The sequence below is a fragment of the Centropristis striata genome, chromosome 3 (genome assembly GCF_030273125.1).
Source record: "Centropristis striata isolate RG_2023a ecotype Rhode Island chromosome 3, C.striata_1.0, whole genome shotgun sequence".
Lineage (NCBI taxonomy): Eukaryota > Metazoa > Chordata > Actinopteri > Perciformes > Serranidae > Centropristis > Centropristis striata.
This window is the reverse complement of record NC_081519.1, coordinates 44,329,204-44,351,512: the sequence shown is the minus strand read 5'-3', so window position 1 is coordinate 44,351,512 and position 22,309 is coordinate 44,329,204. Positions and strand designations below refer to the sequence as shown.

Sequence of the window (22,309 nt, the reverse complement as noted above, 5' to 3'; positions counted from 1 at the left end):
TAATTCACTGCCAGCTGTCTGGTTTACATGTTTATATATCATAAACATTTACATCCAACGTGTTGTGTGTTGACAGAGATGGACGGCTGTCTGGTCAATAACGGAGGCTGCAGCAAGTCGGCAGATTGCATCAGAGCAGGTCCCAACATTGTAAGACAACACTACTGCAGTAAAATGTCAGGTTTCCATTATTCATAATATTAGACATGAGCCAACGCTGACCATCACTCAGTTTCAGAGGTTTCAGGTTTTAATAAGGATCCAACAGCATCTGTGGGTCCTTTAAAGTAAAGTGTTCTTCTTGTGATCTTCTTCTTCTTAAGAATGAAAAGAAACAGACATAATAGCCAAATACTATTACTAAATACTAAATAAAGGGTTAAATCATTGTATTAACAAAAAAAATAATTGTGTTAGCATTTCAACAACTAACTTTAACCCTCTATGGTCCGGTGTCAGGTTTCTACAATGCATGTTTTTGAGTGATGCGATACTTTAAAAAAGAGGGAAGAGTATAGGGAACCAATAGCAATGCTTTAATTAGTCACATGACCTCCAGGAGGCCATGTTGGAACACTATTTTGCAGACTTTTCCAAAGGAAACAGCTTTGCAATTCTGTATACATTTTGTATATATTACTACTAATGATCACAAAATGACCAAAGAAGACATAAAATGATGAAAAAAGACATAAAATTACCAAAAAAAGACACAAAATTACACAAATTGACTGTAAAAATGACATGAATTGATCACAAAAAAACATTAAATTCCTGAAGACTTCTCTCCATTTTCTCTCTTTCTGTTATTGTGTCCATCTTTATCATTTTGCGGCATAAAAAATCACTCAGACAAGAAACCGGTTAAAAAAGTTCCTTTTATAATGTTTTTAAATTTAAAATGTTATGTAAACTGACTAAAAAAAAGATGTAAAATGACCAAAAAAAGTAACATGACCAAAAAAGACGTAAAATTACTTTAAAAAGACATAAAATGACCAAAAAAGATGCAAAATGACCAAAAAAGACATAAAATTACCAAAAAAGATGCAAAATGACCCAAAAAAGACTTAACATGACCAAAAAAGACGTAAAATTACCCAATAAGATGCAAAATGACTAAAAAAGATGCAAAATGACCCAAAAAAGATGCAAAATGACTTTTAAAAAAAAGTAAAATAACCAAAAAAGACGTGAAATGAAAAGAAATCGGTTAAAAAAGTTCCTTTTATAATGTTCTTAAATTTAAAATGTTATGTATTGCACCCTGATGAAGCTACTGAATATTTTACACATGTTTATTAAATAAATTATGTTCAAATTAATTAAAAAAACGTTCTTTTTCTCTTGTGCACCGTTATGGTTCAATGTTCCCTACAGACAACAAACCACAAAAACTTCCAAGTAAAGTGAAGAAGACTTCCTCTGGTCATTTCATTTATCATCTGTTCAGCCTTTTGTGCAGCAGAGCTGTCGTCATTACCCAATATTTATATTTATGATTTTGTCCGACAATGTTATGATTAAACAATAAGGATTTTATCACCGCAGCCCAGCAGCCTGGGAATTACTGCTGGATAACACGAAGGCTTTATGGGCCACCATTAAACTCACAACTCGTATATTAATATTATAAATATGACTGCTTTAAAACAAAGTCTAGGTGACCAAAGAGACACTGAATGGAGGTTGAACTGATGTTTTTCTTTTCAAAATCACAAACTACATTCTCTTACAAAGGTAAAAATATTAGTATACCAGCATTTGCCATTTTGTTAAAAATGGAATTAGTTGTGATAGTCATGATTTCCACATATTTATTCTAAATAATTACCATATTTACTCTGAAATCATCTCAGAAAGTGACAGAAACTACACATTTAATTAATTATTTCAGCATATTTATGATGGACTAACATTAAATGTTTCATATTTACAGCAATGAATGATCAGAAGTTATGATTTCATAGCACATAGTTCATTATAATGACATTAGCGAAATACCGCTAAGCTAACCACAAATCGTCAAATCAACTGTTTGGTTGATATAGTTTTAAAAAAAATATTATACATTCATTACAGTTTTTTGTTGGAATCATTTAACATTACTCTGTTCAGTTAGGCGTCTGACAGGATTATATGTCAAAAAAATGTATCTACCTTTCAAAATTTCACCAAAAACAGAACAAATGTCTGGAGTGATTTTCTTGTTTCTGATTTCCTGGTTGGAGGCGGGACTAAGAGGCATTTCAATATTTAAAGACTCAGTGACATCTAGCAGATTTATTTTAGAAAAACAAACCTGAGCCAAGTGGTAGAGAGGCTCAATCAGGTGGATTTCAGTTAAACTCTCCTTTCACTGAGACATGGTGACTCTAAATGTGCTCTACCATGTGGTTGAGCAGACAGTTAGAGGGTTAAAAGCATAGCATGCTAACCGGTGCTAACGTTAGCGTGCTAGCAAGACCAAGGCCAGCTTGGTGCCGTTGAGAGAGACCAACTAAAACTTGTATCATTCATTTATTTGGTTGTTTAACTGCAATGTGATTGATACGGGCTAACAGGCTAATGCTAGCGGGCTAACGCTATATATAACGTTATAACATGAAAATATCCTTATTATGAAATAATGTGACGTTCACATCATAACGTTATAACGTGAAATGATCATTATCATGAAATAACTTAATAATATCAAGCGTGTCCAGACGTGTGCATCACTTTTAAGTGTCCTCTGGAAACACTTCTGTTGTGTTGTGGTCTTTGTGTTCTAAATGCTGCTCTTGTTGTCTTGTGATTGATGAAGATGTTTTCTCAGTTTGTTGTGTTTTGTGTATTAGCATGTTTCAGTGATGTGAGCTCTCAGGGCCACCGTAGATAATCACAAAAAAATAACTTTGGTGAGCAAAAAACTTCAAACAAAACGTCCTTAGCGGAAAAAATGAACAGAGCCCAGTATAGTAGAGAGCAGGAGGAGGTTCTGTAGGAAACAGATGGATGAAGAGTTATTGACTGACTGTTCTCTCTGTTCTCTCTGTTCTCTCTGTTCTCTCTGTTCTCTCTGTTCTCTCCAGACGTCCTGTTCCTGTCGGTTTGGTTTTAAAGGCTCGGGGAGGTTCTGTTACCCTCTCAACCCCTGCAGGACCGTACGTCTCCCTTATTCTCTCCTCTTACAACTCTTTAACCAACCATTAAATACAGATCATACAGCTGGGTTTATCTTAGTTTGTTGTTAAATCTCCTGAGAGAGAGAAGAGAGCTGCTCCACACAGATTAGACAACATTATACATCATTTAGACTCTTGTTGTCATCATCCAATTTCCTCTGAATGATAAAAGTAAGTACATCTCAAAAAATTTGAATATCATGAAAAAGTTCAATATTTTTTGTCAATTATTCCAGAAAGTGAAACTCATACATTATATAGATTCATTACACATAGAGTGAAATATTCCAAGCCTGTTTTTCTTGTAATTTTGATGATTCTGGCTTAGAGAGAATGAAAACACTAAACTCAGTGTCTCAGTATAAAATGAGAATATTGTGAAGAAGTTGAATATGTCAGTCCATGGTTGGTATTTTGTGTCTCTTTTTGGTAAATTTATGTCTCTTTTTGGTAATTTTGTGTCTTTTTGGTCATTTTTGTATTTTCTTTGTTATGTTGTGTCTCTTTGTAATTTTATTTCTTTTTTTTGTGGTCATTTTTGTGTATTTTTGGTCATTTTGTGTCTTTTTGTGTCATTTTTAATAGATGTAAAAATGACCAAAAACAACTGTGGACTCACATATTCAACTTCTTCACAATGTTCTAATTTTCTGAGACACTGAGTTTAGTGTTTTTTTTAATTATCTCTAAGCCAGAATCATCAAAATTAGAAGAAAAACAGGCTTGAAATATTTCACTCTATGTGTAATGAATTTATATAATGTGTTTCACTTTCTGAAATAAAGGACAAAAATAGTGAACTTTTTCATGATATTCTAATGTTTTCAGATGTACCTGTATATTATGTGTTGGCAGTCTATTCAATACATTTGCTAAACATACGACCCAGATTCAGTAAAAGTAAGGACGTTGTCATACATTCTAAATTTGTGTGTTTTCAAACAGCATCCCATTTATAAATGTGTGTATATGTATATTAATGGAGGTAGTAACTGTAATAATTAACCTTCCCTCTAGAGATTTAATGTTCTTCCTCTCAGCTCATCATAAAGGGTCAGTGAGGAGCCAGCTCTGTGTTTATACGGTTTAATTATTAATCATTAATAAAAAAATGAACGTTTTGTGTGTTTGTGTGCAGAACAATGGCGGCTGCAGCGCGCACGCTCGCTGTGAGTACCTGGGCCAGGGCCAGAGGAACTGCACCTGCATCAGAGGACACGTGGGGGACGGCATCGACTGCCGCGGAAACACAAACTCTGTGAGTCACATGACCAGAACCAGCTCTGTAGACTAGAACCAGCTCTAGACCAGAACCAGCTCTGTAGACCTGAACCAGCTCTAGACCAGAACCAGCTCTGTAGACTAGAACCAGCTCTGTAGACCAGAACCAGCTCTGTAGACTAGAACCAGCTCTGTAGACCAGAACCAACTCTATAGACCAGAACCAGCTCTGTAGACTAGAACCAGCTCTATAGACCAGAACCAGCTCTGTAGAGCAGAACCAGCTCTGTAGACTAGAACCAGCTCTACAGACCAGAACCAGCTCTATAGACCAGAACCAGCTCTTTAGACTAGAACCAGCTCTATAGACTAGAACCAGCTCTAGACCAGAACCAGCTCTATAGACCAGAACCAGCTCTTTAGACCAGAACCAGCTCTGTAGACCAGAACCAGCTCTAGACCAGAACCAGCTCTGTAGACCAGAACCAGCTAGGTAGACCAGAACCAGCTCTTTATACTAGAACCAGCTCTGTAGACTAGAACCAGCTCTAGACCCCAACCAGCTCTGTAGACCAGAACCAGCTCTGTAGACCAGAACCGGCTCTATAGACTAGAACCAGCTCTGTAGACTAGAACCAGCTCTGTAGACCAGAACCAGCTCTGTAGACTAGAACCAGCTCTATAGACCAGAACCAGCTCTGTAGAGCAGAACCAGCTCTTTAGACCAGAACCAGCTCTGTAGACCAGAACCAGCTCTGTAGACTAGAGTAGAAGAAAAAGAGGAGCTCCGCCCCTTTTTGTAGAGAGCGTCTGTGTTTAGGAACCAGTCCAACTTATTATCCAGGTAAACACCTAGATACTTAGAACTATATAATAATAATAATAATAATAATAATAATAATAATAATAATAGGTGCGTAAACCTTAATGTTCGATAGTTTCATGCAATTTATTTTCTAATTAAATAATGGAAACTTGTTAAAATGCAACGGACCAATATGGAAAATTGCTGTGTTGCCCCGAGGCAACAACGAACCATTATGGAATCAGCAGCATGAGATATTAGTAGTGTGTGTTTACATATTTATATAATGTTCAAAAGCATAACATTCATCATAATTTAGTTTTGATCTTTACAATTTAACAAAGATATATTTGATGTTGGTTGCAGTAAAGTAAAGTTCAGGCTGTTACTATTAATACCCAGTAGGCCAAAAAAATAAATAAAAAATGATGTTTATTTAGTCTATTTTAAGACAAAAACACTCCAAACATTTTTTTCCTAACTGGCATCATAATGTGTTCCATGGAGGGTTAAAGTCGTGTGTTGTGCTCCTGCAGGAGGTGTATCGAGCAGCAGAGAACGACTTCTTCCGCCGACTTTTATCTGTGAGTCACGTTGAAATCCACACACGAAATAAAACACATATTAATTTGATGCTTTTTAGTAAAAGCAAAGATGGTTTGATTTACTGAAGACACAACAGCTGTTTTACTGCTGACACTTGATTAAATTATAGCGATCACAAAATAAAACTCTGATTGCAAAGTTTAAAATGTTTTGTTTCAGACACTCAGATTTCTGCTGCTTTTCTTCAAAATGTCATATTATGATTTTAAATTTAAATTAATGAATTACTGTTACAGTTATAGAATCCGTGTAACCAGCGTGATTAAAAAGATTTAAAGGAAATTATAATAATTTATCACGCTGGTTTCACGGATTCTATGGACACATTTGAGTGCGAGTGAAATGTTTGTGTCCAGGAAGAAGAAATGTGAGCACAAGCTTGAGATTTTTAAGTTCAAGCATCAAATATTTTGAATGAAAGCAGCAGAAATCTGCACAAAATGTGATGATGAGGAGAATAAATGTGAGCAGGAGAAGGAGCTGTTTCACTGGGAAGGAATAAAATCAGGCTCCAAAACTGATAATCTACGCTCTTGAATACAGATATTTAGGATATTTCTTCCATAACTTTATTTCCTTCATCACATGACTTTGTTCTGTTGTCTTTGTGTCCCAGCGGTCCGGGGCCCGGGGTCTCTATGGTGACGGACCCTTCACCGTCTTTGTCCCCGTGGTGGAAAACAACAACGCCTCCTCTGTGAGTTCAACATCTGCTGTTTGAATATTATCTAATGCAACAATATTAATATGAGCAATCTTATCTTGAGCTTTTATTCTCCACTAAAAAGTGTGTTTTTCTAATGTTGATGTCCCTTAAAATGTCTGACCTCAATGATTCTAGTGGTGTTTCCATTATAGTCCAATACCCAGAATGAGGCGGTCTCACTCGCTGAATACGAGCCGTCCTGAGGGTCTTCTGTCTGGAGTCTTTAGTCCCTGTAGTAGAGCAGGGTCTTTATTCTCCCCTGATAACAGCCTGGTTGCTGATTGGATAGAACGCTAAGCAGGATGTGACGTAGTACTGGACGCCACAACAACACGCAACATTTCTAAAAGCTGGTGAAGCAGTGTTGCCAACTTAGCAACGTTGTTGCTATATTTAGCAACTTTTCAGACCCCCTTAGAGACTATTTCTTTAAAAACCGACTGGAGACAAACCCAGAGACTTTTTTTGGTGTTATTGGAGACTTTTGGAGACTTGTTCTTACTCTTCTTAGCTAGCCGCGGGGGGCCAGAGGCTCTTCTTAACGAGCAGCCGGGGCCGAAAGCTCTTCTTAAGGAGCCGCTGGGGCCGGAGGCTCTTTTTAACGAGCCGCGGGGGCCGAAGGCTCTTCTTAACGAGCCGCGGGTGCCGGAGGCTCGTTAAGAAGAGTAAAAACGAGTAAGAACAGTCCTCCTGCAGCAGTCTCTCCTAGCTGCAGAGCCGGACGGGATGTTTACCCCTTAGTGTCCAGTCTGCAAATTGCTAACAGGCTAACAGTTAGCCCTGTAGCAGTACATTACCCTAAAAATAAAGGGAATATTCAGTCAAAATTACAGTTTTTGATAATATTTACATTTAAACTTACAGTAGAAAATGTACTCACTGTAGTCAGTAAGTTCTGGCAACCACAGCTGACGGTATTTCACCGTAAATTTAACAGATTTTTTTTTACAGCGTAGAACTTTTATCTTAGTTATAAAGTGTGAATCATGATTACTGCTGTACGATATCTACATCATTGACTGGTGTGTGTGTGTGTGTGTGTGTAGTTCGAGGAGTGGGAGGCGTTAGGTCGTCTTCCTGATCTCGCTCGTTATCACGTCGTTTCCTGTGAGACTTTGACGTTCAGTGATCTCAAAACCACGAAGCTCGCCGTCTCAACGTCTGGACACACACTAACCTTCAGCCTGCAGGAGGTAACACACACACACACACACACACACACACACACACACACACACACACATACACACACACACCAAAGTTATTATAGTTAACCAAAACTAGAATTGAAAAAAAAAATTCGTTAACTGAAATAAAAATAAAAACGAGAGTTTTTAAAAAAAAACGATAACTAACTGAAACTGTACTTTGTGGTTCCAAAACTAACTAAAATTATAGTGAAAATGTCCTTAGTTTTCGTCTTTGTCAACTTTTTTCATCCGTAAACCTTTTTGGTTGATATGAAATCTATTTCATCTATCTGGTTTTATGACTTAATAAACTTATTGGGGCTGAGATGGATCAGACAAAGGAAATAAAGGAAACATTTATTGTGACCTTATTGAATCTGGACCCAACAAATACCCCATTACAAAAAAACTACAACTAATAAAAACTAAACTAAAACTAATAAAAACTAAACTACAACTAATAAAAACTACACTACAACTAATAAAAACTAAACTACAACTAATAAAAACTAAACTAAAACTAATAAAAACTAAACTAAAACTAATAAAAACTAAACTAAAACTAATAAAAACTGAACTACAACTAATAAAAACTAAACTACAACTAATAAAAACTAAACTAAAACTAATAAAAACTGAACTACAACTAATAAAAACTAAACTACAACTAATAAAAACTAAACTAAAACTAATAAAAACTAAACTCCAACTAATAAAAACTAAACTCCAACTAATAAAAACTAAACTCCAACTAATAAAAACTAAACTCCAACTAATAAAAACTAAACTAAAACTAATAAAAACTAAACTAAAACTAATAAAAACTGAACTAAAACTAATAAAAACTAAACTACAACTAATAAAAACTAAACTCCAACTAATAAAAACTAAACTCCAACTAATAAAAACTAAACTAAAACTAATAAAAACTAAACTACAACTAATAAAAACTAAACTACAACTAATAAAAACTGACAGTAAAACGAATTTAAAAAATTCACAAATTTACGAGAAAAAATTGCACCAGCCAACATTTATTATGACTTTATTGAATCTGGCACCAAACAAATACCCCATTACAAAACAACTACATCTAATGAAAACTACACTACAACTAAGCATTTTTCAAAAAATAAAAACGAATTAAAACTAGCAAACTCACTCTAAAAACTCATTAAAACTAACTGAATTTGAAAACAAAAACTGACAACAAAATTAAAACTAAAACAGATGAAAAATCCAAAACTATTATAACCTTGATATATACTGAAAAGTCTTCCACGCCTGTCTCTCTCTCTCTCCCTGTCTCTCTCTCTCTCTCCCTGTCTGTCTCCCTGTCTGTCTGTCTGTCTCCCTGTCTGTCTCCCTGTCTGTCTGTCTCTCTCCCTGTCTGTCTGTCTGTCTGTCTGTCTCCCTGCTTGTCTGCCTGTCTGTCTGTCTCTCTCTCTCCCTGTCTCTCTCCCTGTCTGTCTGTCTGTCTGTCTGTCTCCCTGTCTGTCTGTCTGTCTGTCTGTCTCCCTGTCTGTCTCCCTGCCTGTCTGTGTGCAGGGTGTGGTGTGGATCAACAACAGCTCGCGGGTCCTGAGGAGTGATTACACCACGTCTAATGGGATCATCCACCACATTGACACCATGTTGACCCCCTACAGTCTGCAGGATAAGACCAGGATCCAGCCTGAGCTGGTGAGCTGAGCTCCTTTAAATCAATTCATCAGTAAATGATTGATGATGAATCAGAGTTGACTGACAGCCAGTTTGATCTCTCTGTTTAGATTAATTTCACGTCAGCAGCAGAAGTTTACGGCTTCAGACGCTTCTACAAACTTCTGGAGGTACGTAGTTTAATTTCTACTAATGAAAACATTAGAATATCATGAAAAAGTTCAATATTTTTCATCAATCATTTCAGAAAATGAAACTCATGCATCATATAGATTCTTTACACATAGAATTAAATATTTCAAGCCTAAAACTTATGGTCATTTTATGTATTTACTTGGTATTTTATGTCTCTTTTTGGTAATTTTGTGTCTTTTTTGTGTCTTTTTGGTCATTTTGTGTCTTCATTTGGTTATTTTGTGTCTTTTTTGTGTGTCTTTTTGGTAATTTTATGTCTCTTTTTGCTAATTTTAAGCTAATTAGTGCTTGGACTGCTAACATGAGAACTCTTCTTCTGTTGCTTTCTGAAGGAGGCGGTTGCACTTGTCTTCCCTCTCTCCCTGCCTGTGTTTTTTCCTGCTTCACTCCTCTCGCCTCGTCTTTTATTCTGTCTTTTACTTTGGAAGACTCTCTCTACACTGCTCTCAAAACTAATAAAAATCATGGATTTGATCAACTGGTCTCTCAACTAAATTGACACCATCTTCTCCACGAGGAGACGAGGAGCCTGGGTTCGGGTGCCTGGCGGCTCTCTCCATAGAGGATATAGAAGATCTCTATCTATTCTGAACCTTGATAACAGGTCTTTTTCTGATTGGATCAGGCTTTGCTCTGGTTTATGGAGATACACAGTAAACAGTGACAGCTGTCCAAAGCCCCATCAGGCTGCTGAGATGATTGATTCGATGGTTAGAGCTGTCAGAACTCAGACTGTGGTCACAAACCGAACTTTGGATAAAATCATGGAGCGACTGACGGCCCTGGAGAAGAGACTGGATCGATCCAGAGACCAGCATCGACAAAATGGACCAGATGAGTAGCAGGAAATTGCTGCCACTTTTGCCTACAGCCCAGATTCCAACCTGATCTGGCCTCCCACAAACAGCCCTGACTCAAGGCTGTCTGGTTAAACTCCCATGAGCACTGCAGCGAGACTCTGCCTCCCGTTTTTCATTGTTTTTTCACTTGAACTAAAACTAATAAAAACTAAACTAAAACTAATAAAAACTGAACTAAAACTAATAAAAACTAAACTAAAACTAATAAAAAATAAACTAAAACTAATTTAAAAAATTGACAAATTTACAAGAAAAAAATGACAAATTGACTACGCCAAACTAGTTAAAGTGCAGAAAAAAGTATGTAGACAAGCTGAACGCAGGTGGCGAAAGAACAAACTCCAAGTATACTACGATATTTATAAAGAGGGTCTTCGCAACTATAATCAAGAACTGAAGAATGCAAGGCAGTCATATTTTTCAGAGATTATCAATAGAAACAGTAATAATGCCCGCACACTTTTTTCTGTAGTAGACAGACTGACAAATCCCACAGCATCAGTCCCTCCTGAGCTGCTGTCTAACAAGTCATGCAATGACTTTGCAGCCTTCTTCACAAACAAAATATTACAGATAAGACAAGCAGTGTGCAGCTCCAGCTCAGGAATGATAACACTGGTGCCTTCCCATCCTCTAGTCAAGCTAGGACATTTTAGCCTCCTAGATTACACAACACTCACGGAAACGGTTTCAAAATTAAAGCCCACAACCTGCTGCCTTGATATTATGCCTTCAAACTTTTTTAAAACTGTTTTCAACTGCATAGCTCCGGATGTACTGCAGATAATAAATTCTTCTCTCCAAGCAGGACAGTTTCCACAGACTTTGAAAACTGCAGTAATAAAACCTCTCCTAAAAAAATCTAATCTGGATTCCACAACAATTAGTAACTATAGGCCAATATCAAATCTGCCATTTCTGGGGAAAATCATTGAAAAGGTTGTTTTTGAGCAAATTCATGCTTTTATGATGCAAAATAATCTTTTTAACACATTTCAGTCTGGATTTCGGCGACACCACAGCACTGAGACTGTACTTATCAAAGTCTTAAATGATATAAATCTGAACACTGATGTAGGCAAATCCTCTGTCCTGGTTTTACTGGATCTCAGTGCTGCATTTGACACAGTTGATCATAACATACTAGTCAGCAGACTGGAACAGTGGGTGGGGCTCACTGGCACTGTGCTACAATGGTTCAAATCTTACTTACAAGATAGGGACTTTTTTGTGTCAATTGGAAACCATGAGTCTGAGCGAACTAAGATCACATGTGGGGTTCCTCAAGGGACCATTCTCGGACCGCTTCTATTCAACATCTATATGCTACCGCTAGCTCAGATTATGGAACATCACAACATCTCCTACCATACTTATGCCGATGACACACAACTCTACATTTCAGTGTCCTCACACGACTACAGTCCCTTACTCTCATTGAGTAACTGTATTCATCAAATCAATGAGTGGATGTGCCAGAACTTTCTCCAGCTAAATGCAGAGAAGACAGAGGTGATCATTTTCGGCCCTAAAAATGAAAGATCTAAGATCAGCGCTCACCTTGGCTCTATGTCATTGACAGCTACAAATCAAGCCAGAAATCTTGGTGTAATTATTGACTCAGACCTGAACTTCAACAGCCATCTAAAGCTTATCACTAAATCTGCCTATTACCACCTGAAAAACATAGCTAGAATTAAGGGTCTTCTGTCCAAACAAGACATGGTAAAACTTATCCATGCATTTATTTTTAGTAGGTTGGATTACTGCAATGGCATCTTCACAGGTCTTAACAAAAAATCAATCAGGCAGCTGCAGCTGATCCAGAACGCTGCCGCCAGAGTCCTCACAAACACCAGGAAACTGGACCATATTACACCGGTCCTTAAATCACTACACTGGCTTCCTGTGAGTCAGAGGATAGATTTTAAAATCTTACTGCTGGTCTACAAAGCTCTGAATGGTCTCGGACCAAATTACATGCTTGATCTGCTCCCTCTCTATGAAGCATCCAGACCCCTTAGGTCATCTGGAACTGGCTTGTTGCGTGTCCCAAAAACAAGAACTAAGCGGGGTGAGGCAGCTTTCAGTTATTCTGCTCCTCACCTGTGGAACAAACTACCTGTAGATCTGAGGTCTGCCCAAACGGTCAGCTCCTTTAAATCAGGACTAAAAACACTATTGTTTACTGAAGCGTACTCTTAACTTTAACACTTATCTGCTCTACTCTACTGCCCTTACTTTTTAACTACACAATGTTTGACTTGTGCTTTTTATTATTTTATCTCTTTTTTTTTATCCTGCTGTATCTTCCCTGTTTTAATTGACTGTTTTTATTGTTTTCAATTGTGTCTTGCTGTTTTTAATGTGTATGTAAAGCACTTTGAATTACCTTGTGTTGAATTGTGCTATACAAATAAACTTGCCTTGCCTTGCCTAGGAAAAAAGTGACAAATTTACAAGAAAAAAGTGAAAAATTTACAAAAACAAACTGACAAACAGGCAACATTTATTGTGACCTTATTGAATCTGGACCCAACAAATACCCCATTACAAAACAACTACAACTAATAAAAACTAAACTACAACTAATAAAAACTAAACTACAACTGACACTAAAACTAATTTAAAAACCTGACAAATTTACGAGAAAAAAGTGACAAATTAACGAGAAAAAGGTGACAAATTAACGAGAAAAAAGTGACAAATTAACAAGAAAAAGGTGACAAATTAACGAGAAAAAATTGACAAATTTACACCCAACAAATACCCCCATTACAAAACAACTACAACTAATAAAAACTAAACTAAAACTAATAAAAACTAAACTAAAACGAAGCATTTCCAAAAAATAAAAACTAATTAAAACTAGCAAACTCACTCTAAAAACTCATTAAAACTAACTGAATTTGAAAACAAAAACTGACAACAAAATTAAAACTAAAACAGATGAAAAATCCAGAACTATTATACCCTTGATATATACTGAAAAGTCTTCCATGAGCATTGCAGAGAGACTCTGCCTACCTTCTTTCATTGTTTTTTCCTCCTTTCCTCCCCTCCCATTGTGCTGTATATCTCTTTCTTCATCGCTGTCTTCCTGTCCTGACTCTGATACTGACAGTAATCTTCACCGTCCCGTCTCTGTGCAGGACGCCGGGCTGATCCCTGTGCTGCAGATGTCCATCCACCAGCCCTTCACCATCTTCTGGCCCACAGACGAAGCCCTCAAGTCGCTGCCAGCTGACAGGCAGCACTGGCTGTCCAGCCCCGAACACCAGGACCAGGTGGCTGCCGTGGTGAAGGCTCACATCATCCGAGGCTCAAAGGTAGGAGGAGGAGGAAGAGGAGGGAGAGGAGGAAGAGGAGGGAGAGGAGGGAGAGGAGGAAGAGGAGGAAGAGGAGGGAGAGGAGGAAGGCCTACCAACACAACTCTTTTAACCCTTTATCGGGCGAAGAACTATATTTGGTAACTTCAGTGGATATCAATGGGGTCCTCATGTCTCTCTGTTTGGTCGTAGAACCACATGGACTTGTACAAGGAGAACTTGACTATGACGGCATATTAAGGCCAAGTATGAATACTTGGGGGGGGGGGTTCCAAATTTACTAGATTAAAGTGCCAAAGAAAAGATTTTAGAGATTTAAAGTGGCAAATCTGCTCGAAAAAAGTCGCAGATTTACGAGACAAAAGTGGGGAAAAAAAACAACTTTTTTCTCACGGATTCACCACTTTAAATCTCATAAATCTGCACATTTTTTTCCTCAAAATATTACCCCCCTCCCCCGGGTCCGTATGTTTTTTTTTTTACAAATTCTGGCAGTATGTAATATCCTCCAATATTCTCTAGGGTGGAAATTTGGAATTTGCAATTATTTCAATGAGTGTCCAATTAAGGGTTAACTGGGTCAATTAAAAGGATTAAAAGTTTTTTTATTTTGCACAATAATAAGACAAAAAGGAAAGGATAAAGGAATAACAGCAAAAGGAAGGAGCAGATATACACCCAACAGGCCTCTACCTGTAGAGCTGAAAATATAAAGTTTGTTCTGAGGGTTGTGAAGGAAAGGTCATAGGTCACCACTATCATTGGCAACATCTCTACTGAGCTAGAGAACGTATCAATGTGTCTTTCCCTGTGTGTGCAGGTGGTGGGTGTTGGTATTCCCAGTAGATACTCGACGTACCGCACCATGCATGGATCCACCATCAAGTTCAGCTGTGACAAGACACTGGTGGTAAGAAAACACACACACACACACACACACACACACACACAATCCAACAGGGTCACCACGTTGGCTTCTGTAACTGCCAGCTGGTGATTCTTTATGTTTTCTTGTTTATTTTATCCTCTCTGAGGTGTACTGTTTTTAAAATGTATTGATTGTTTGCTGTGTGTGTGTGTGTGTGTGTGTGTGTGTGTGTGTGTGTGTGTGTGTGTGTGTGAAGCTCATCACACAATGGATTGTAAAAGTCATGCTGTGAAGGGAAAACTAGGCCTGGTGGCCGTGTGGCAGTTTGAGCTGTTACAAACTGTTTGTTACAGCTAACTTAAAATATATGATGTGTAAATCAGTGTGTGAGCAAATCAAAGGGTCAGTATAGTTAGTTGCATATAAGACTGGCTGTCTGTATAAAGGAAGATTAACATACAACTTTGATTGATGTAACACAAATGTTGCATAAACATACTTAAAAACACACATATAAACCAAATCATTAATTACAGGTCAAATCCTTTGTTCTTATAGTCCTTGCTGGTTGCCTTTCTAAGCCCAGTTACATTACTCACAGTCCAGTTGGAAAAGGGGGGGGAATCCTTTTTTGATGGAGGCAGGGAGGGAAGAAGTTTAAGTTGCTGGTTGTCCTTGTTGTTGGGGTGAAGCTTTCTCTGGCAGTTGCAATGAACTTTGCGTTCATGAATGCAATCCAACAGGGTCACCACGTTGGCTTCTGCAACTGCCAGCTGGTGATTCTTGATGTTTTCTTGTTTATTTTATCCTCTCTGAGGTGTACTGTTTTTAAAATGTATTGATTGTTTGGTGTGTGTGTGTGTGTGTGTGTGTGTGTGTCCAGGGGGCCGTGTGGATTAATGAGAATGGAGCCAAGGTGGTGGATCGCTTCCTCAGCTTCAAAGAGGGAATAGGCTACGGCATCGACCGGCTGCTGGAGCCTCCTGGCCTCGGAGCGCTCTGCGACAGCCTGGAGAACAAAACCACTTACGTAAGTGGAGATAATACCATTACTGCACATGACTCACAATACCTGAACTAGTCATAGTAAGTATTTCATTCTAACTAGTACAACTATTTGTTTTATGCTGTCTTAAACCAACAGATGTCCCCAGTAGTCCCAGACTGAAAGCTGAACGTCTCTAGTAAATCCAGGAGTTTTACTGGAGTCCCGGCGCTCGTTGTAGTCAGCAAATAGTTCCCCTGCTAGTAGGGTTGTCACCATACTAAGATGTTCAACTCCATACCGATACTCAGGAAAATATTCGATACTCGATACCATTTTCGATACCACCAGGATAAAAACAAAGACCCCAAAATTTAACAGAAATATTTTTAGTAACAAGAAAAATGTAACATGTTAAAAATGAACAGAACCACAGGTTAAATATTTATAATAAAAACAGTTGTGCAAAAAGAAACTGCAACTATGACAACAAGCTTCAGGTCTGAGGTAGTGCAAAAAATAAATAAATACAATAAACAATAACAATTAGAACAATATTTTGTATGCTGTGCACAATATTAGACAAGCTTGATAAGTCGACTTTTCTCTGCTTCATTCTGGGACTTCAAGAGAGAAAATAACACTTTTCATTGATACTTTTGAAAATGAGTATCGTATCCGGATACAATGTTTTAGTAGGGTTGTCAAAAGTATCGATACTTTTGACAACCCTACCTGCTAGATTAACAGTCTGTCTAAAACCTCAGTGTGAGACGAGACTGGGACTAGAAACTCTAAACACTTTTCTAAACACTTTTCCAGGTCTTTTAAAGTCTTCTGATGGTAACGTAAAGCTTTGTGTCTTGTAATGTCTCAGGGTCGCTGTGGAGGCTGCAACTTCCCTCCAAACTGTCCGTTCAGACACAAAGACACGGTAAGATCTGCTCAAATATCAACAATATAACAATAATAACAGCTTGTACATAAACTATGTAGGAATAAATGTCTCAATGCCTTCTTCTTCCAGGGGAATAAGGAGCGTTGTTTCAACGTCAGACCGCCCCGGTATGGCCGCTACCCCTCCTGGTACAGTGACTTCGATGATCCTTTCAGCCGGATGGGCTGTAAGAGAGTCTGTCAGTATGCTTCCTGGGTCCAAAAGTGCTGCAAAAACCACTACAGCCGAGACTGCCAAGGTGAGGAAACATTGTCCCATTGAACCAACGAACCATTGAAATGAATGTCTTCAACAGTCTAAGTGAATGAAATTATCAGAAATGAAGGTTTGCTCACCTGTCAAAATGACCCCAAAAAACATGTGAAATTACCAAAAAGGACGATAAATTACCCAAAAAAGACCAAAAAAGTCACAAAATGACTCCAAAAAACATGTAAAATTACCAAAGATGACCAAAAAGATGCTAAATTACCCAAAAAAAGATCAAAAAGTCACAAGATGACCAGATGATGATGCCAAGGTGAGGAATTCATTTTCAAATTGATTTTGTTATTGCAGATGAAATCTATTCAAAGATTTGCGTATGTGTGTATGTATTATGTTATATTTTAGTCTTAATATAATTCTATCTCACTTTTTTACTTCATCACTATCTAGATAATAATTTCCCTTTCAAATAAACTTATAGTTTCTATTATTTTTATGTTTAAATGAGTATATATATCCAAAGCAGACTGTGGTAAGTGTAATTTCTGCTTGGTTTTGAGTTGGATTTTGTGGTTTTTATGTAGTTATTTCTCTGAAATAAAGCAAAATTGAAATCTAAAACTTTGTCACAAGATAAAACAGACATCAAGGAGTTCATTTTTAGTTATAACTCAATTTTGACCAAAAATGTAGTTACTGCAGTTAGACTCTGTAGGGCAGATTAGTCCAAACATTATTGCATATACATTCAAATTATTTTTACTAACCGAAAGAAAAGCAGCAATTCTTAACAATAAAGAAGCTGAACCCATTAAATGTTAAAAAATATTTCCCCTATAATGTCGTTAGAAGTAGAAAATAGCACAAAATGAAAGATTCAAGTAAAATGCAAGTACCTTAAATTAGTGCTAGAGTAAATGTATTAATTGTGGCATTGTGTCTCTTTTGTTTGTCCTCAGTGTGTTCATTAACTCCTTCCCTGTGTTTTAGTTTGTCCAGGTGGCCTGGAGACCCCTTGTGGTAACCATGGTAACTGCAGCGATGGTATGCAGGGTTCGGGACAGTGTAAGTGCCACCAAGGTTTCAGAGGAAAGGCCTGTGAACTGTGTAACTACCAGCACTACGGGCCCAACTGCACAGGTAACCCAACAACAGGAACCGGTTCTGATTCAAACCAGATATTTAAAGGGGAAAAAGACAGAATACTGTTGTTCCCTGTAGACAGATTTCACTGCAAAATTATCATAAGATGGAAATATATTTTTGTCCCAACCTCATCTAATCTAAATTTATCAAACCTAATCTCACCTAATCTAACTTTACCTAACCCAACCCAACCCAACCTAACTTTACCTAACCCAACCCAACCCAACCTAACTTAACCTAACCAAAGTTAACCTAACCTAACCAAATTAAACCTAATCTAACCTAATTGAATCCAACCCAACCTAACCTAACCTAACCTAACCTAACCTAACCTAACCTAACCTAGCCTAACCTAGCCCAAACCAACCCAACCCAACCCAGCCCAACCTAACCTAAACTAACCAAATTTAACCTAACCAAATTAAACCTAATCTAACCTAATCGAATCTAACCCAACCTAACCCAACCCAACCCAACCCAACCTCACCTAACCTAACCTAACCTAACCGAATTGAACCTAACCTAACCAAATTAAACCTAACCTAACCGAATCTAACCTAACCGAATCTAACCTAATCTAATCTAACCCAACCTAACCTAACATAACCTAACCAAATTAAACCTAACCTAACCTAACCCAACCCAACCCAACCCAACCTAACCTAACCAAATTAAACCTAACCCAACCTAACCTAACCCAACCCAACCCAACCTAACCCAACCAAATTAAACCTAACCTAACCCAACCCAACCTAACCTAACCTAACCAAATTAAACCTAACCTAACCTAACCCAACTCAACCCAACCCAACCCAACCTAACCTAACCTAACCTAACCTAACCTAACCTAACCTAACCTAACCTAACCCAACCCAACCCAACCCAACCCAAACTAACCTAACCCAACCCAACCCAACCCAACCCAACCCAACCCAAGCTAACCTAACCCAACCCAACCCAACCCAACCCAACCCAACCCAACCCTACCCAACCCAAACTAACCTAACCCAACCCAACCCAACCCAACCCAAACTAACCCAACCCAACCCAACCCAACCCAACCCAACCCAAACTAACCTAACCTAACCTAACCTAACCTAACCTAACCCAACCCAACCCAACCCAACCCAACCCAACCCAACCCAAACTAACCTAACCCAACCCAACCCAACCCAACCTAACCTAACCTAACCGGTTGTCTTCTCAGCTCTATGTGAGCTGATTTGAACTGATTGAGTCATGGATTGGTGTTTCCTCTCCCAGCCTGTAGCTGTGGTCGGCAGGGTCGCTGTGATGACGGCATCGAGGGCTCTGGTCGGTGCGTCTGTAACGCCGGCTGGAAGGGAGATAACTGCCAGATCGATATAGGCAAGTCTCTCTCCTCACTCTGCTTCTTTCATCTAGTCCAACATGTTTCACCTCCTCCACTCCTTTTGGAGGGCTGAGTCCTTGGCTGACTTTAGTATTTTGAGACTGCATCGGGCTCAGTTTAACCCTCTGTGGTCCGCACTTAGTCTTAAAACAGACTAAATAAACATAATCTGAAGAAATTTTATAATGATAATAATTTATGCCCGTAGGCAACATCGTACCATTACTGTGCACAAGTGAAAAAGAAAGACTTTAAAATTAATTTTAACATCAATTTAACAAATTTAACATAATTTATATAATAAACGTGTGTAAAAGATTCAGTAGCTTCAACAGGGTACAAAACATAACATTTTACATTTAAAAACATTATAAAAGGAACTTTTTGTGATGCCGCCTGGCTGCATACCCAATCACATTCACACACTTTAGCCTCACCGTATGCAGCAGATTTCCTCCTGAAAACGCTCGTCTAAACGAGGAATAAAAAGTGAAGACGAGACGCCACGTTTGCGTCCTCTGTTCAGACCGTCGTCATGGAAACGAGGCCTAAAGGTGATAGGGTGTTTGACTCTGGAACGCCCTACCTGAAGACCTGAGGCTCGCTGAATCACTGAATTATTTTAAGTCACTTCTCAAAACACATTTTTACAGACTTGCATTCACGTGATGTTGGTCTTTTTAACCCGTGTGTTATTTTTTTCTTCTTCATTGTTGGTTTCCTATATTTTTGCATGAGTTTTATTCATGCTTGTTCTGTCAAAGCACTTTGTGAACGCTGTTTTTAAAGGTGCTATATGACTAAAGGTATTATTTTAAACCATCCGTCTGTCTGTCCAGGCTCAATCCCAGAGGAGTGCCGGGAGTGCCACGCCCAGGCCGACTGTGTTCCCGGCGTCGGCTGTCAGTGTCAGTCTGGGTTTGAGGGTAACGGGACCTTCTGCAGTCCAGAGCCACGTGAGTGTTCTGCAGCTCCGCAAGACAGTTTAACAGACAGAGATTCATTTCTGAAGCCTTTTGTTCAGCATGATAATAGTGAAGCTCGTAACAACATAATAACACATATCAACTAGAACATTTCTAAAGAAATGTTGAGTGTGCTTGACATAAGAAAGAGAAACTTAAATCAGAACTTTGGCCTTCAAGACTTAACAATAAAATATGCTGCATCGCTAGCTGCAGGGTGTCAGATCACTGTGAGCCTGCTGTAACTCACATACACAACTGATGGAAACATCATGAGGTCAAGGGAAGATGTGAAGGACTTAAGAGATGACGTGCTGAGAGAATCCAACTGCACGGAGTTTTTTCTCATGTGTTTCTTCCATGTTGTTTCATTCAGCGTGGTAAAGATTTCCTTGTACGATCAGTAAACACAAAATTATGACTATGAATCACAAAGAGTCATAAAAAGTTATTAAATGCCTTGTGCTGCTTATTCGATTTGATTTCCAAAGGAAGCCCAGAAGTAATTGTGGTTCAAACGGTCAGAGGAATCATTGTAAAATCTAATAATGCATAAACACATGTCTTGTTAATGACTGGAAAATAATAGTGTATAGAAGATCACATTTATAAATAATTTGTATCTGAAAGTAGAAACTTGAAGAAATAAAATAAGCCCAGCAAAAGGAGGAGTCAGGTTGGTTCTTATAAGCATGTTCTTTAGATATTCTTGTTTAATGTGCTATCCATAGATCGGTTAGATCAGTTTACTGTGTTCAACTTAACACACGTTACGACCTCTTACCATTCCTACACTATTCTAAGAGTTTCGGCGAACGGTTTTCAAATTATTCGGCAAAAATAGGCCAAAAAATCCCCCAATGTAACCCTATGGAGAGGTTAGAGTGGATAACATCATCGCTAGAGTGTAGAGGGAGAGAAAAATTTGTCAAAAAATACATTTGGAAACTGCTTGAGGCCGCAGATACCACTCTACAGAAATAATTTATACATATAAACGTAGTAAAATGTGTCTTGTCCCTCACATTGGTGTGGTAAAGCTGTCAGAGTTCTAGTTTGGGCGTAGGACCACAGATGATCCACCAACACGCACCAACAGCCCCATAGACCGCCATGGGGAAAAGGTCATTTGTTCGGACGTGAATGCACACTGTGGGCAGATGAGATTTATGTTCTTTTGTTCTTGTTTCCTGAACCACTGTGCAGCTCCAGACCTCTGCTCCGAGTACAACGGGGGCTGCCACCAGAACGCAGACTGCAACCAGACCGGACTGCTGGTCAACTGCTCCTGTCACAGCGACTACCAGGGGGACGGATACTCCTGCGAGCCCATCAACAGGTTTCCATGTTTCTCTCCTCTTCTTTACCAATATAGATTTCACATGTAGCCTGGCTAACTCCAGACTAATCACAAAAGAGATCTAGTCTGGACGCCAGCAATTCATGTTTCCGTAGAGGAGGCGTGGTTTACGATCCTCCAGAGCCGTTTATTGGGCGCTACGAATGTCTATCATAGCGTCTGTAGGTAGCTCTTAGCCAATCAGATCAGTTATACCAGATGACGTATGTAGAGAGACAGAAATTCAACGAGGAAGAAGACGACTGATGTTTACACGATGGCACTGAACGATTATTGCCGTTTGTGCAGAAAGATATGTATGAAGGAAGAAGAAGGACACTCCACATATGAACAATCTTCAGACAGATATTTATTACCTGGTCCTCCATCAAGGCGATCAATGGCAAGATGACTACAACGACCGGGGTCTGGCTAAACCCATTAGCTTAGCCGCTAACGGGGCTTGTTGGTAGATTAGATCCTGTTTCTCAGCAAGGCTAAAACCTCCTTTCTGGTGGTGATAAAGGAGTGTAAAGCCAAACGTTGTTCTTCTTTTAAAATCAACTTTGTCTCTAAACTATCTAGAACTCTGTCTACAGCTAGATCCACAGAGAGCTTGGTGTCTGCTGCAGCCATGTTGGATCTGTAAGAAAACTACAAAACTACAAGCTTCCGTCTGTCCAATAGTACGCGTCATCGTCTCAACGTCCCTCCCCGTTCTCTGATTG

The 22,309-nt window shown here is 38.6% G+C and overlaps 2 protein-coding genes across 2 annotated transcripts in view; one reads left to right on the top strand and one right to left on the bottom strand.

Moving 5' to 3' along the window:
- The window catches only part of ccdc71 (coiled-coil domain containing 71), a 181,283-nt gene that overhangs the window by 110,647 nt on the left and 48,327 nt on the right, over positions 1-22,309 (bottom strand). The gene's annotated exons all lie outside the window — the stretch shown is intronic.
- The window catches only part of stab1 (stabilin 1), a 93,174-nt gene that overhangs the window by 51,117 nt on the left and 19,748 nt on the right, over positions 1-22,309 (top strand). Inside the window, exons 43-59 of the mRNA XM_059328410.1 lie at positions 77-150; positions 3,075-3,146; positions 4,306-4,425; positions 5,730-5,777; positions 6,416-6,496; positions 7,552-7,698; positions 9,244-9,378; positions 9,468-9,527; positions 13,565-13,741; positions 14,562-14,651; positions 15,493-15,639; positions 16,472-16,528; positions 16,622-16,790; positions 17,750-17,899; positions 19,169-19,273; positions 20,117-20,233; positions 21,449-21,581. Of these exons, the coding sequence (XP_059184393.1) occupies positions 77-150; positions 3,075-3,146; positions 4,306-4,425; positions 5,730-5,777; positions 6,416-6,496; positions 7,552-7,698; positions 9,244-9,378; positions 9,468-9,527; positions 13,565-13,741; positions 14,562-14,651; positions 15,493-15,639; positions 16,472-16,528; positions 16,622-16,790; positions 17,750-17,899; positions 19,169-19,273; positions 20,117-20,233; positions 21,449-21,581 (1,882 nt within the window). The remainder of the gene's footprint in view (positions 1-76; positions 151-3,074; positions 3,147-4,305; positions 4,426-5,729; positions 5,778-6,415; positions 6,497-7,551; positions 7,699-9,243; positions 9,379-9,467; positions 9,528-13,564; positions 13,742-14,561; positions 14,652-15,492; positions 15,640-16,471; positions 16,529-16,621; positions 16,791-17,749; positions 17,900-19,168; positions 19,274-20,116; positions 20,234-21,448; positions 21,582-22,309) is intronic.